We start from the raw sequence: 14,131 nt of genomic DNA, 5'->3' as shown, positions 1-14,131 counted from the left end.
ATTTGTTTAAACAGTCTAAAAATAAATACTTGAAATCCAGAGGGGATGGTTGGATCAGGTGGAACTTTGAGATATTCACAGCCCCTGAGGCCCCAAACATTCCAATTACAGTATAATAAACTGTCTGCTAACCATCATTAATTGATAAGAAAGCATCATCTAATAAATAGAGCCCTATGTAGATAAAAAAATGAGGATCTGCATCTGATCCGCATCTGCCCAACTCAACTCATCATCGGATTCACAATCCAGATTTTACTTCTATGGGGCATTATAGTTGGTTCACTGCTGAATATTCTCCATTTCCTGCTGAATAACAAAGTATTTTTGATTTTGGGATATTCAATTTTTTTTACAAAGTCAAATTTCCCTTCAGAAAGTAATATTTTTGCAAAAAATATCATTTTCTTGAAAACCCAGTATCTAATCGGAAACATTTGAAGCAGAAAACTTAGAAACAGCCTGATGAATGACCAACTACCACATAATTGAAAAGGCATTTTTCATTGGTCTTGCTTCCTGGAATTGCAGAATTAAATGAGTAACTAAAATGTATATGATTTTCCTCAGTGTAGCAATATTTTCCTGTTTCTTTGTTATATTTGTGCGTGCATGCTTTATTATATTGCTGGTGGTGGTAATCTCTGCTCTCTCTTGGGCTTGAAGCTGGTACCTTAACTCATACTCAGTAGTACTTATTTCATGAGGAAACTCAATCAACTTTAGTGAATCTGCTTGTGAAGTAAGATACTACTCAACATAAGCAAGAGGATCAGCATCTGTCCCCCCTTTTAATTTTTTAAAGGCCTAGAACATAATTCTAGATTTAGGACTCCAAACCTGATTCCATGTTTAAATTTCAAGAGCTCCTCCTTATCTCTGGCCAATATCCTGGCTCCAAATACCACAGAGGTTTGAAAAGAGAGATTAAAATCCAAAGGGGCTTAAAGCATCACACATAGCTCTGGCTTTATGTTGGTATAATGCCACTTTTTGACAAATGGTGTTAAATGGACTCAGTGCAGTAGTATATTGGGACTTAAATTCAGAGCTCAATTTTGCAGGTTCAGGCTTCTTCTAAAAGCAAAGCAAAGCAAAGCAAAGCAAAGCAAAGCAAAGCAAAGCAAAGCAAAGAAATACTCTGGCATTTGCTTGTAAGAATGCTATCAATAGTGACAATTCATACCAGTTGTGGTGGTAGCTTTATAACCACCAATGAGGAAACAGCATCCAGACTACATACGATTTCTCAAACATTAACAAACAAACATGAGTGGACAAAAAGACTAGAAAGCATACATATTTGAAATACAATAGAATAGAATATAAAAACAAAACTGCATTTTTAAACAGGCAATTTAAAATACTGTCCTGGTAATTAATAGTTCAAAATACAATGGCTATGTCTACACTGGCATGATTTTCCAAAAATGCTTTTAATGGAAAAGTTTTCTGTTAAAAGCATTTTCGGAAAAGCGCATCTAGATTGGCACGGATGCTTTTCCGCAAAAGCACTTTTTGCGGAAAAGCGTCCGTGGCCAATCTAGACGCGGTTTTCCGCAAAATAGCCCCGATCGCCATTTTCGCGATCAGGGCTTTTTTGCGGAAAACAGTACTGTGCTGTCTACACTGGCCCTTTTGCGCAAAAGTCTTTCGGAAAAAGACTTTTGCCCGAACGGGAGCAGCATAGTATTTCCGGAAAAGCACTGACAATCTTACATGAGATCATCAGTGCTTTTGCGGAAAGTCAAGCGGCCAGTGTAGACAGCTGGCAAGTTTTTCCGCAAAAGCAGATGATTTTGCGGAAAAACTTGCCAGTCTAGTCACAGCCAATGTGTATAAATACAGTGTCCTTGGAATCAGACACTTGAAAATTGATATATTATAGTTTTAATTTCCTGACAAGAACTGTGTGGAAACTGAGCACAATTGCTTTGTTCAATGAGATATCTAAGCCAAAACACAGTCCCATTCCTTACAGATTAATATTTTTTATTTACCTTCATTGTCCCTGAGGGTAAAGTTGGGATTCAGAGAAAGACCTTCATCAAGAGAATAATGGAATCTTGGCCCATTTGCAGAGCTATCTTTGTCAGTGGCACTGATAGTCTGAATGACCTGAAATTAAAAATAAATAGTGAGTGTGTTGAAATGTCACCTTGCCAAATATTACATGATCTCAACACAATTCTTAATCTTACCTTACTTTAATTTTCTACTTCACTTCAGTTAAATTCAACCCATGACATTACTGGCCCATTAACTTTTATCTAAAATGAAACATTTTAGAACCCATACTATGGGGCAAACGAAAAGCATCCATACTTTATATTAATATAAGTCAAGGCGCTACTACAAAGATTTTCTTTCTCATCAAGACTTCATATTGGGGACTTCCAGAATTACAGTTTTACATAAACTGTGAATTTAGTGAAATTCAGTGAGACAAGATACAGATTAGACAAATATCTCCAATAAATAACATCCTCTGTTTGTTATTCCTATTAATCAAATGCAAAAGAAGTTGACAACTTTTCTATTCTAATAACACTGCTCTACAGCCAAAATGCTTCTGAAATAAATGTAGTCAAACTTTACTATTCTGGGTGTCTGAGAACGAAAATGATGCTTAAAATTTTTGATTGGCTCTAATTTTTAAGATATGCTATTGGGTCAGTATATTAAACCCTTGACTTGCGAATGGCGGAGGATAAGTGAGTTATAAAGGGAAGGGATCTCAATTTAAACCAGAAATGACTAAAATACATCTTTGACTGGATCTATGAATAAATCTATGACTGGGTTTGGACAGTACTTGCTTTTTAGGCAAAACAATGAATGATGCAATCTGAAGCTGGCATTACGTCATACATGATATGAATTGCATCATGTTATTCCTAGAAGTCATGGATGTTTTGCTGCATAATGGCAATGTTTTGCCATCAATTCCAGTTGGTCATGCAGTCCATATGAAGGAAACCTATGACAACATGAAACAACTTTTGAGGTGCATAAACTATGACCAACATCAGTGGCAGCTTTGTGGCGATTTGAAGGTTGTTGCTGTCTTGCTTGGTCTGCAGACTGCTGTTTTCTCTGAGAATGGGATAGTCGTGCAAGAGATTCCCACTACATCAAGATAGATTGGCCACTCCGACAGTCGTTGGGGCCTGGGAGGAAAGTGTTCAGCATCCACCACTTGTTGAATCAAGGAAGATTTTGTTGCCACCCTTACACATCAAGCTGGGTCTGATGAAGAACTTTGTCAAGGCCATGGACAAAACACAAGCAGCTTTCAAGTACCTCCATGGAAAATTTCCAAGGTTAAGTGAAGCTAAGATAAAGGAAGGTGTCTTTGTTGGTCCTCAGATTCGTGAACTTCTTCGAGATGATGCATTTGACTATGCACTGCATGGCAAGGAAAAGACCACATGGAAAGCCTTCCAGTTAGTGGCAATAAATTTTCTCGGAAACAAGAAGGCAGGCAACTACAGGTTGTTGGTGGAAAACCTCCTCAAGGCATACAAAAGCCTTGATTGCAACATGTCACTAAAGATACATTTTTTGCACTCTCATCTAGATTTTTTTCCACTGAACTGCGGAGCAGTGAGCGATGAGCACGGTGAGCGATTTCACCAGGACATTGCAACAATGGAGAAACGCTGTCAGGGCAAATGGAGCCCATCAATGCTTGCAGACTATTGCTGGACAGTGACAAGAGATGCTCCATTTAATAAATACAAGAGACAAGCCAAGAAGCGTCGAGTAGACACTGAATAGGACTAAACTATGTACATAATAGTTTTTTGCCTTTTGTTTCTTAATAAATTTAATTTATATAACCCTTTTGCTGATTTTTAAAGTGTTACATAAACAGGACAGGTGAAATATTATCATGTAAAGCAACCATAAACACATGAAAAGACCTAGGTTTACAATTTATGATTAAAACTCTACTATTTACACAATATGCATAGATGTAAAATGTAAACCTTAAATATCTTGGAAACAGTAGCCAATCAGTTGTTTTAATTGTCATATTTGATTTCAGCACATCAAAATACATAATAAATAGCACATTTTATCTCTGAAGCAGACGACTTCTAAAAAATTGTAGACCAGTGTAATGCTTAGGAGAAACAATTATTAAATCGGTGACACTAGCACCATGTTTAAAATCCCTTTTCAGTTCTCAGCATCTAATTGCAAGAGAACAGAAGATGAAGAACAACCACCATAACTGGCTTTAGTTTTGCTTTCTCCAGAGAAGCATGAAATGAGATATCCCTACTGATTTTTCACACTAAATTCAGTGCAAAGCTTTTTAAATGTATGACTGAATATTTTTCACCTTTCATTTTAATTTTATTGGTGGAACTGGAAACAAAAGTGCCAAAATAATGAGGCAGAAAGACTGTTCTTAAAGTAATTCTGGCTAAGACTGAATTAAGTGCTAGATAGAAATGCATTTTCTTATGAGATTTCCTGCTCAGTTTTTAGATGGATAAATGTCCAAATGTTTTCTGGCTCTTCCAAACTGAACTTAAAGTCTTAACTGTTAGGGCCATTAGGAATGCTATCTTAAAAGCTGAAGTATACAAGAATATCTCAGCAAGTTGAGAATATTATACACCGTGTGCTTAAAAGAAGCACTTGGGATCTTTTTCAGGGGGATATTGAGCATACATAGATCAATCAATACTTTATCATATGTATGGGTATGACTACACTGCAAAGTTAATTCAAAATAACAGCCGTTATTTCAAATTAACTTTAATAGCATCTATACATGCAAATCGCTATTTCGAATTTAATTCGAATTTGGTAAACCTCATTCTATGAGGAATAACGCCAAATTCAAAATAGCTATTTTGAATTAAGTGCTGTGTATACATTACATTTGAAATAGGGAACCTCCAGCCCTTCCCAGGGAACCCTGGTGGCCACTCTGTGCACAACCAGGAAAACTTACTCTCCTCTCCCCCAGCCCTGGAGCCATTAAAGGGGTAGACCCTGGCCACGGTGCCTGTGCCAGCTCCAAACCAGCCAGCCCAGAGCCAGCAGTGGCCTCCGGAGCCCCTGATCCAGTGGCCTCAAAACATGAGCCAGCAAGCCACTGACAGCCAGCCCTCCACTGCTCCCCAGGAGCAGTCTGCCAGCTCCCAGGAGCCTGACGGGCGGGCACCTTCCTAGTCCAGGGTGGAGATCATGGACCTTATTCATGTTTGGGGGAGATGCCCCCAAAGTCCATGATCTCCGCACTAGATGGAGGAATGTGGTCTTCTATGGCAGGATAACTGCCAGCCTGGCCACCAAAGGCCACATGCGAACCCAGGAGCAAGTTGGCATGTAACTCGTTGGTCCGGCGAGACCCCCAACCCTGAGCCCTGAGCTTCCCCTCCTGCTTCTTCCCCTTGATTCCCCCTTCCAGCTCCCTCCTCTCAGGTTCCCCCTCCCCTCTCCCACTCTCTCTCTTCCCCTCTCCCACCTCCTTTTCCCAGTCTCCCCAGGGGTTCATCCCTCCCCCCCCAGTTTTGTTAAATAAACCCAGTTTCTATTTTTGAACATATGTGTCTTTTATTTGACATCAGGAAGGGGGGCTAGGGAGGGGTAAGTGGAAGGACATGAGGGAGGAATGGGGCATGACCCCACAGTGGGGAGAACCGGGGAGGCTCTGAGGGGTGGATGCTCTCCCACAGGGCCTCCTGGATCATAACAGTCCCCCAATGGGCCCCCCGGATGGCAGCCTGCAGCAAGTGCAGCTGGGCTAATGACAATGACCCCACAAGACACACCGGCGTGCCCAGGGATAGCTCTGGCTCCATGTGGCCAAGAGCTGTGGTGTCCTGAGTGCAGGCACTCAGGGCACTCCAAGACAGGACTGCTTTGCTGTCCCTCATCAAGGTAGACAAGAAAGCAGGGAACCCTGAGAACTGTCTGTCCGGGGTGGGGGTAGGGTCCCTTTAAGCACGGAGCTCAGTTAGCCTCGGGCAGCAGCCCCACACGTTAAGTTCTGACCTGATTCCTTGCCGTCACTGGTTCTGGCCAGCCTTAACTTTGGTTCAGGGTCCACTCAGTGTGGACGTGCTATTTCGAAATAGTTTTTGTGTATAGATGCATTATTTTGAATTAGCTTAATTCGAATTAACTATTTCAAATTAAGTTAATTCGAAATAGCTCTGTAGTGTAGACATACCCTAAATGATACATTACATGCATGCACATGCGCATGTGCGCGCACGCGCGCGCGCACACACACACACACACACAGACACACGGACACTCCATCTTGTTGTTACCAATAGTTGTTCCCCCTAACTACACTGGCCAGGTGAGTTAGATAGGGGAGGGGTGGAGCCGGACTCCTGCCAATCCAGATCTATGCTCCGATGATGACAAGAAGCAAAATCCAGAGTCCCGCTGCAAGATGCCTCCTACTTATCCCCCTCATGCAGCCAGTTAATCATCACCTCGCCTTTTTTAATGCTGCTTCAAGGAGGGTCCTTCTAAGGGCAGGCACTTGCTGCTTGACTCCCAAGGCCGTCTGTATATCCAATCTTCTTTTCAATGAGCTCACTTCAGTAGTCTTGGATCTGGCTCCCAGCCCCTCTCCATCCTTGCAACTGCTGCTGGAGGTGCTCAACTTTCAGGCCTTCTCCATTCACACCTCATTCATTTCAACAGGGCAATCAATGAAAGGGGAGAGATCTATTTTACTCCTAGAAAAAGACATTTTCCTATTCTTAAGGACTATAACATAAAGGCTACGTCTACACTGGCATGATTTTCCGGAAATGCTTTTAACGGAAAAGTTTTCCGTTAAAAGCATTTTCGGAAAAGTACGTCTAGATTGGCAGGATGCTTTTCCGCTAAAGCACTTTTTGCGGAAAAGCATCCATGGCCAATCTAGATGCGATTTTCTGCAAAAAAGCCCCAATTGTCATTTTTGCAATCGGGGCTTTTTTGTGGAAAACACTACTGTGCTGTCTACACTGGCCCTTTTCCAGAACAGTTTTCTGGAAAAAGACTTTTGCCCGAACGGGAGCAGCATAGTTTTTCCGGAAAAGCATTGATGATTTTACATTAGATTGTCAGTGCTTTTCCGGAAATTCAAGCGGCCAGTGTAGACAGCTGGCAAGTTTTTCCGGAAAAGCGGCTGATTTTCCGGAATAACTTGCCAGTGTAGACACAGCCAGCAGGCTTAATACAAAGATTCGATGGTCTATAAGAAGGAAAGATATATACAAGATCTATCTATATAAGGACTTATAAAGTTTCTCTTAATACAAAGTTACAGGAGAATGAGACATGGTTATATGGAAATGTTGCAGAGATGTATCCACATGCAAGAGAGGAAAAGTAAAAGAAAGACATGATATTTTTAGAGCTAATATAACACAGCAATTATCTGAGGCAGATAAGAAGGAAAATAATATTTTCTAATAATTATATTTTACTGGGAGCTAAGGGGAAGGTTTTTTGAAGATAGCCACAATAAATTATTTGCTAGATTATAAGCAATCAAGGCTTCAAATAATTATGAAGTCAGCAGCAAGCTAAGCAGCGTTAGCATACAGAAGCCCTTGTTAATCTTTTGGGGTATGTCTACACTACCCTCCTAGTTCGAACTAGGAGGGTAATGTAGGCATACCGCACTTGCAAATGAAGCCCAGGATTTGAATTTCCCGGGCTTCATTTGCATAAGCGGGGAGCCGCCATTTTTAAAACCCTGCTGGTTCGAACCCCGTGCAGCGCGGCTACACGGGGCTCGAACTAGGTAGTTCGGACTAGGATTCCTATTCCGAACTACCTAGTTTGAGCCCTGTGTAGTTGCGCTGCACGGGGTTCGAACCAGCGGGGTTTTAAAAATGGCGGCTCCCCGCTTATGCAAATGAAGCCCGGGAAATTCAAATCCCGGGCTTCATTTGCAAGTGCGGTATGCCTACATTACCCCACTAGTTCGAACTAGCGGGGTAGTGTAGACATACCCTTGGGTAGTAGCTAATTGCTCTACACTATATTTTGAAAAAGTGGTAAACCCCAAGAAACATATACAGGCAGTCCCCGAGTTACGCGGATCTGACTTATGTCGGATCCACAGTTACGAATGGGGCTTTTCTTGCCCCGGAGGACGGGAGCGGCGGGACGCCCAGATGAGCCGCGGTCCTGCCACCCGCATCCTCCAGGGCAAAAAAAGCTGCTCCCCGTCTCCCTGGTCTGCTAAGCAGACCAGGGAGATGCGGAGCAAAACCGCAGAGGACGCCCGCAGTGGGACAGCCGCGGCGAGTCTGGGCTGTCCCGCTGCAGGCGTCCTCCGCGGCTTTGCTCCGCGTCTCCCTGGTCTGCTGGGGGGGGAGGGGCGCAGCTAGTGCCCCTTCCCCCCCCAGCAGACCAGGCTTTTCTGCCCACGACGCCTGGGGTAGAGCAGCTGGGGCGCTGCTGGGTTGTTCCCCCAGCGCCGCTCCTCGGCGCTACTGGACCAACCCAGCAGCACCCCAGCTGCTCTGCCCCAGGCGTCCTGATTCAGCCGCTGCTGGTCAGTTTCAAGCAAGTTATAGCTCAGGCAGAGGCTTTTATGCAACACGGAGGGTAAGTCTAGACTACATGGCTCCATTGACAGACCCATGTAGATTAGATTTAAATAATCGCCACTTCATTTACATCAAAATGGCTGCCTCGCTGAGCCGATCAGCTGCTTGGCGGCACAGCGCGGTAGTCTGGACACTCAGCGGTCGACAAGGGAAGCCCTCGTGTAATGAGGTTTACCGCGGCGGTCAACAAGTGCTTCCCTTGTTGACCGTGGAGCATCCATACTACTGCACTGTGCCGCCAAACAGCTAATCGGCACAGCGTAGCAGCCATTTTGATGTAAATGAAGTGGCGATTATTTAAATTTAGATTATTTAAATCTAATCTACATGGCTCCGTCAATGGAGCCATGTAGTCTAGACTTACCCTCCGTGTTGCATAAAAGCCTCTGCCTGAGCTATAACTTGCTTTACACACAGGCTATGTCTAGACTGGCATGATTTTCCACAAATGCTTTTAATGGAAAAGTTTTCCGTTAAAAGCATTTGCAGAAAAGAGCGTCTAGATTGGCACGGATGCTTTTCTGCAAAAGCACTTTTTGCGGAAAAGCGTCTGTGCCAATCTAGATGCACTTTTGCGCAAAAAAGCCCCGATCGCCATTTTCGCGATCGGGGCTTGTTTGCGCAAAACAAATCTGAGCTGTCTACACTGGCCCTCTTGCGCAAAAGCATTCATTTCCCTTTTTTGAGTACACTAATATATATGGCTCCATTGAAGGAGCCATGTAATCTGGACATATCCAAAGTGTGTACATTGGGGCTGGCTGAAATTTTTAGTTCAAATGCAGTGCTTTGTGTCAATTTGCATCTCTTCAGATTATACCTATGACACAAGGTGTTCCTTACCATGAATAGTGTGGGTTTAATTCTGATGTTAGAACTTCCAGTACCTAGTGAGGCGCCAGACACTAGCATTGATGTCACACTTCCATCTGTGTACCATGAATGGATCCTTTCTTTTTTTTCCTTTTGTCTTCAGCATTTGAGGAAATGAGTTGTAGTTCATGAATAACATATTGCCCTAATACATTTGTTAGTCTTTAAAGTGCCACTGGACTCCTTGTTGTTTTTACTATAGTCTCTCAGACGTGGTCCTCACTAGGACTTTACATTGACTTTAGCCACACATAGATTTTCTAAGTGATGTGTCACCACTACTAGATCTGTCAGACTTTAAGGGCTGCTGAAGTTGATTTAAGTACTTCTGCTTTTCATGAACTATTCCTGACCTTGCATGGTTGAATTAACAGTAAAGTAGATGCAGCGTTGCTGGAAAGTTATGACTTTTGACCTCCAGAAGGCCTCCCACAGTTCTCCACCCTGGTGACTCTGACCAGAACGTGTGCCTCTACTGCTCCCCCTAGGCATGGGAAGATGAAGCAATCCTCTCCGAGCTCTGAACCAGCAGGAGAGACACCAACACCTATGGCAAGATCGCAAGCTGCCTGATGGCTAATGGCTATTCCTGAGATGCTCAGCAGTGGCGAGTGAAAATCAAGGAGCCGAGGCAGTCCTACCACATGAAGGAAGTGAATGGACAGCCTGGTGCAGCACCTCACATGTTGCTACTATGAGCAGCTGCACACCTTTTTGGGGAAGGTCTGGCCAGCTTCACCAGTATGGTTGTGGAGTCTGGTCAGGACACGCCTAGTGTCAGCCTGGAAGACAGCGTGGTGGAAGAGGGGCAGGAGGAGGATGAAGAGGAGGAGACAGCTAGTCAGCCAGCAATCCCCAAGAGCTGTTAATGATGCTGGAGTCGATCCCCTCCTCCCAGGATGTCTCCCAGTCTAGCACTGACCCTGGGGAGGGCACTTCTGGTGAGTTCACAAACTTTGTCTAACTACAAGCAGGGTAAGGCAATGGGGTATAATGTGCAGCACCAGCCTTATGCCGTCCTCCACAGTAGGACACCTTCCCACCAGTAAGCAATCTGGTGTCATTGAACCACAAAGCACTGCAGCACAAACCACAAAGCACTGCACTCCAGGTTTATGGCCACATTCAATCAGCAACCACTTCCTATCACTCTGTGTGATTCGAAGAAGACTGATATCTCACATGGCAACCTTGAGAAAGGAGGAGGGGAACCTATTAGCACTCTCCCCCTCTCCCCAGGATCTCATGTGTGCCAGACATATGACCCCACACCTCCACCGTGGGAAAGAAAAGAAGCCATGTCCCTGGAAAGCCATATGTGCTGGACACTCCCTCCCCACCATGGGCAGAAAAAGAAGCAGTGTCCCCGGGAAGCCATGTGTGCAGGTCCTGGCATGTGCTAGACACAGAGGGAAGATGCCCTCTCCTGCCTGCAAGCTCCTGCGATGGCTGGCCCCTTACCATGTCTGCCTGTCTCTGGACTGAGTGCATCCTGATACTCCCCTGGGAAGTCTGAGTACCTGCTGTAAAATGCCCAATATAAACCTTCAGTGTAGGCTAACAGATTAGGGTTAGATGTAACACAATGTATCTGCTGTAAAGTCTGCCCTTGTAACTTTTCTTTGCAGCTGGCCCAGCAGCCAGCTCAGTGCAAACTCCACCTTGAAGAGGAAGGAAGAACTGGGGAGCCAGACCCTCAATGCCCTCAGAGGACAGAAGACAGTCCCACTTGTGTTCCTGAGCCTCCTCCCCTTTCTTATTCCCACTTCTTTCCTTTCTCTGCTATTTTCCCCAAATAAAAACTCTGTGGGGAAAAGTGCCACTGTGCATCTTTCGGAAGAGGCAGGAGTTCTGAAAGATGCAGGCATTGTGGACATTTCCCAACCATGCCATGTTGATGTCAGTGAAACATCCCTTGTGATCCACCATCGCCTGCAGTACCATGGAGAAGTACCCAGGCGGTTGATATACTATTAGCCAAAAATGTTGGGAGCTAAGATGGGGATGTGCCCCACATCTATGGCTCCACTGAAGTTAGGGAAAGTTATTTTAAGAGGGATAAGGGATCTTTTGGAAAATGCTTTATTTTCTCAAAGATCCGCGTCTAGACTGGCGCTTTTTTCCGGCAAACCTCCGTGCTGAAAAAAAGCAGCAGCCATTTTTATGCTAATGAAGCAGGGGAGATTTAAATCCCTGTTTCATTAACAATTGCGATACGTCTAATTTACATTGGGGGTTGCTCCTGGGAGTGGGTTGTGGGGCAATGGCGGGGAACGAACACTCCCAGCCTCCTGGGTGCCCCAATGACCCTCGGTTTTGTGTCTCTCTCTTCAGGTGGTCAAGGCCATCTCCTCTTCATTAGCAATTGCGATACGTCTAATTTGCATCCCTTTTACGAAAAAGGGATGCAATCTAGACGTAGCCTGGAGGATTACCACTTTGTAAGGAAATCCTTAGGCATCTTAAGGCTGATGTGGTGCTGCCTGCACCATCCTGCTGCTGCTGAGGCAGAAGGCATGGCTGTCTCAAAAAGGAATGGCCAGGGGAATCCTCTGACCTCTGGTACAACCTTTTAGGACCCTCAACAACTAGCATAAACATGAACCTGCTCTTAGGATGTTGTTATTTTCCTCCTTGAGTTGTAGAACTCATCTCCAGCCAAGCATCTGCCCTAATGTGTGATTGAGAGTATAAGTAGAGATGGTTAGAAATTCTCTGGTGGAACAGTTTTTCAGTGAAGAACACGGATTTCTCAGTATTGAAATATTTTGCTGAAAATGTTTGATTTCAACAAAGGTCCAAAAAGACTCTAGCCAGAACTCCAATAGAATCCTGCCAGCCAGACTGGTTTCCAGACATTTTCCTGCCTGTCATATTATTGGGTTTTATAATCAACAGATAGAACACTGCTGTGCCCACGGGGGGGAGGAGGTGTTTGCCCCAAATTCTGTACAAAGTGGATCATGTGATGTGTCAAATGAAAGCTTATGTCCTACTGATTCTATATATGCTACTAATGTATTTGTGTGATGTTTGTATGTGGAGTTCTGAATATGGAGTCTGTGCTGGTAGTGTAAATGTTCTCTGTCTGAGACAGAGCAATGGCTTCAGGGACAATCACTCTCAGGGTATGTCTACACTACCCCGCTAGTGCGAACTAGCGGGGTAATGTATGCATACCGAATGTGCAAATGAAGCCCGGGATTTGAATTTCCCGGGCTTTATTTGCATAAGCCGGCCGGCGCCATTTTTAAATGCCGGCTTGTTCGAACCCCGTGCCGCGCGGCTACACGCGGCACGGGCTAGATAGTTCGGACTAGCAAGCCATTCTGAACTATCTGTACGCCTCGTGAAATGGCTTGCTAGTCCGAACTATCTAGCCCGTGCCGCGTGTAGCCGCGCGGCACGGGGTTCGAACAAGCCGGCATTTAAAAATGGTGCCGGCCGGCTTATGCAAATAAAGCCCAGGAAATTCAAATCCCGGGCTTCATTTACACGTTCGGTATGCATACATTACCCAGCTAGTTCGCACTAGCGGGGTAGTGTAGACATACCCTCAGAGAGGCCAATACACACCTGAGGAATGCATCTGGAAACCTGCAACCAGCCAGGGCATAATGGCTGCTGGCATGTGGAACAGAGACAGATCACTTGATCATGTTACCCTCTTCAGCTTGGAAGGTACCAGAAATGGATATAAAATGCCATGAGGCAGTCTCTATACTGTCTTTCATCTTGCTACTGATCCCAGATGCAGCCTTGCTAGGGACAGAGAACCGGGAAGGATTGCTGACCCATCCTGGGCTGTGTCTAGACTGGCCAATTTTTCCAGAAAATCAGCCACTTTTCTGGAAAAACTTGCCAGCTGTCTACACTGGCCGCTTGAATTTCTGCAAAAGCACTGACTTCCTACTGTAAGAAATGAGTGCTTTTTGCGGAAATACTGTGCTGCTCCTGTTCGGGCAAAAGTCCCTTCTTTCATAGAAGGATAAGGGATCTTTCAGAAAAGGCTTTATTTTCCACAAGATCAGCGTCTAGACTGGTGCTTTTTCCGGCAAACCTCCGTGCCGAAAAAAAGTGGCAGCCATTTTTATGCTAATGAAGCGGGGGAGATTTAAATCCCCGTTTCATTAACAATTGCGATACGTCTAATTTACATTGGGGGTTGCTCCTGGGAGTGGGTTGTGGGGCAATGGCGGGGAACGAACACTCCCAGCCTCCTGGGTGCCCCAATGACCCTCGGTTTTGTGTCTCTCTCTTCAGGTGGTCAAGGCCATCAACACGGTGCTGCTCTGCAGAGTCGTCCGCCTCACGGACCTGGACACGGTCATTCAGGAGTTCGGCACCCTCGGCTTCCCCAACTGTGAGGGGGGGCAATTGATGGGACGCACCTCCCCATCCATGCTCCGGACCACCAGGTCTCCCTGTACATCAACAGGAAGGGGTACTTCTTGGTCATCCTGTAAGCCGCGTCTGACCACCGGGGCCAGTTCATGGACATTAATGTGGGCTGGTCCAGCAAGGCACACGACACGCGCATGTACCACAACTCCTCCATGTGCCAGAGGCTGCACGTCAGGACTTTCTTCCCTGACCACCACATCAGGGTCGGGGACATGGACATGCCAGTGTGCCTGCTGGGGGATGCGGCCTACCCCCTACAGCCC

General features: G+C 45.1%; 1 protein-coding gene across 4 annotated transcripts in view; it reads right to left on the bottom strand.

Moving 5' to 3' along the window:
* CDH18 (cadherin 18) overlaps window positions 1-14,131 on the bottom strand; it is a 1,008,237-nt gene that overhangs the window by 26,915 nt on the left and 967,191 nt on the right. For all 4 annotated transcript variants that reach the window (XM_075921429.2, XM_089776420.1, XM_075921431.2 and 1 more), the window contains one exon: window positions 2,001-2,118. In XM_075921429.2, coding sequence (XP_075777544.1) covers window positions 2,001-2,118 — 118 coding nt within the window. The remainder of the gene's footprint in view (window positions 1-2,000; window positions 2,119-14,131) is intronic.

This window comes from Pelodiscus sinensis, chromosome 2 (genome assembly GCF_052426305.1).
Source record: "Pelodiscus sinensis isolate ZL-2025 chromosome 2, ASM5242630v1, whole genome shotgun sequence".
Classification (NCBI taxonomy): Eukaryota; Metazoa; Chordata; order Testudines; family Trionychidae; genus Pelodiscus; species Pelodiscus sinensis.
The sequence above is the reverse complement of the archived record's forward strand: the minus strand, read 5'-3'. Positions and strand labels throughout refer to the sequence as shown.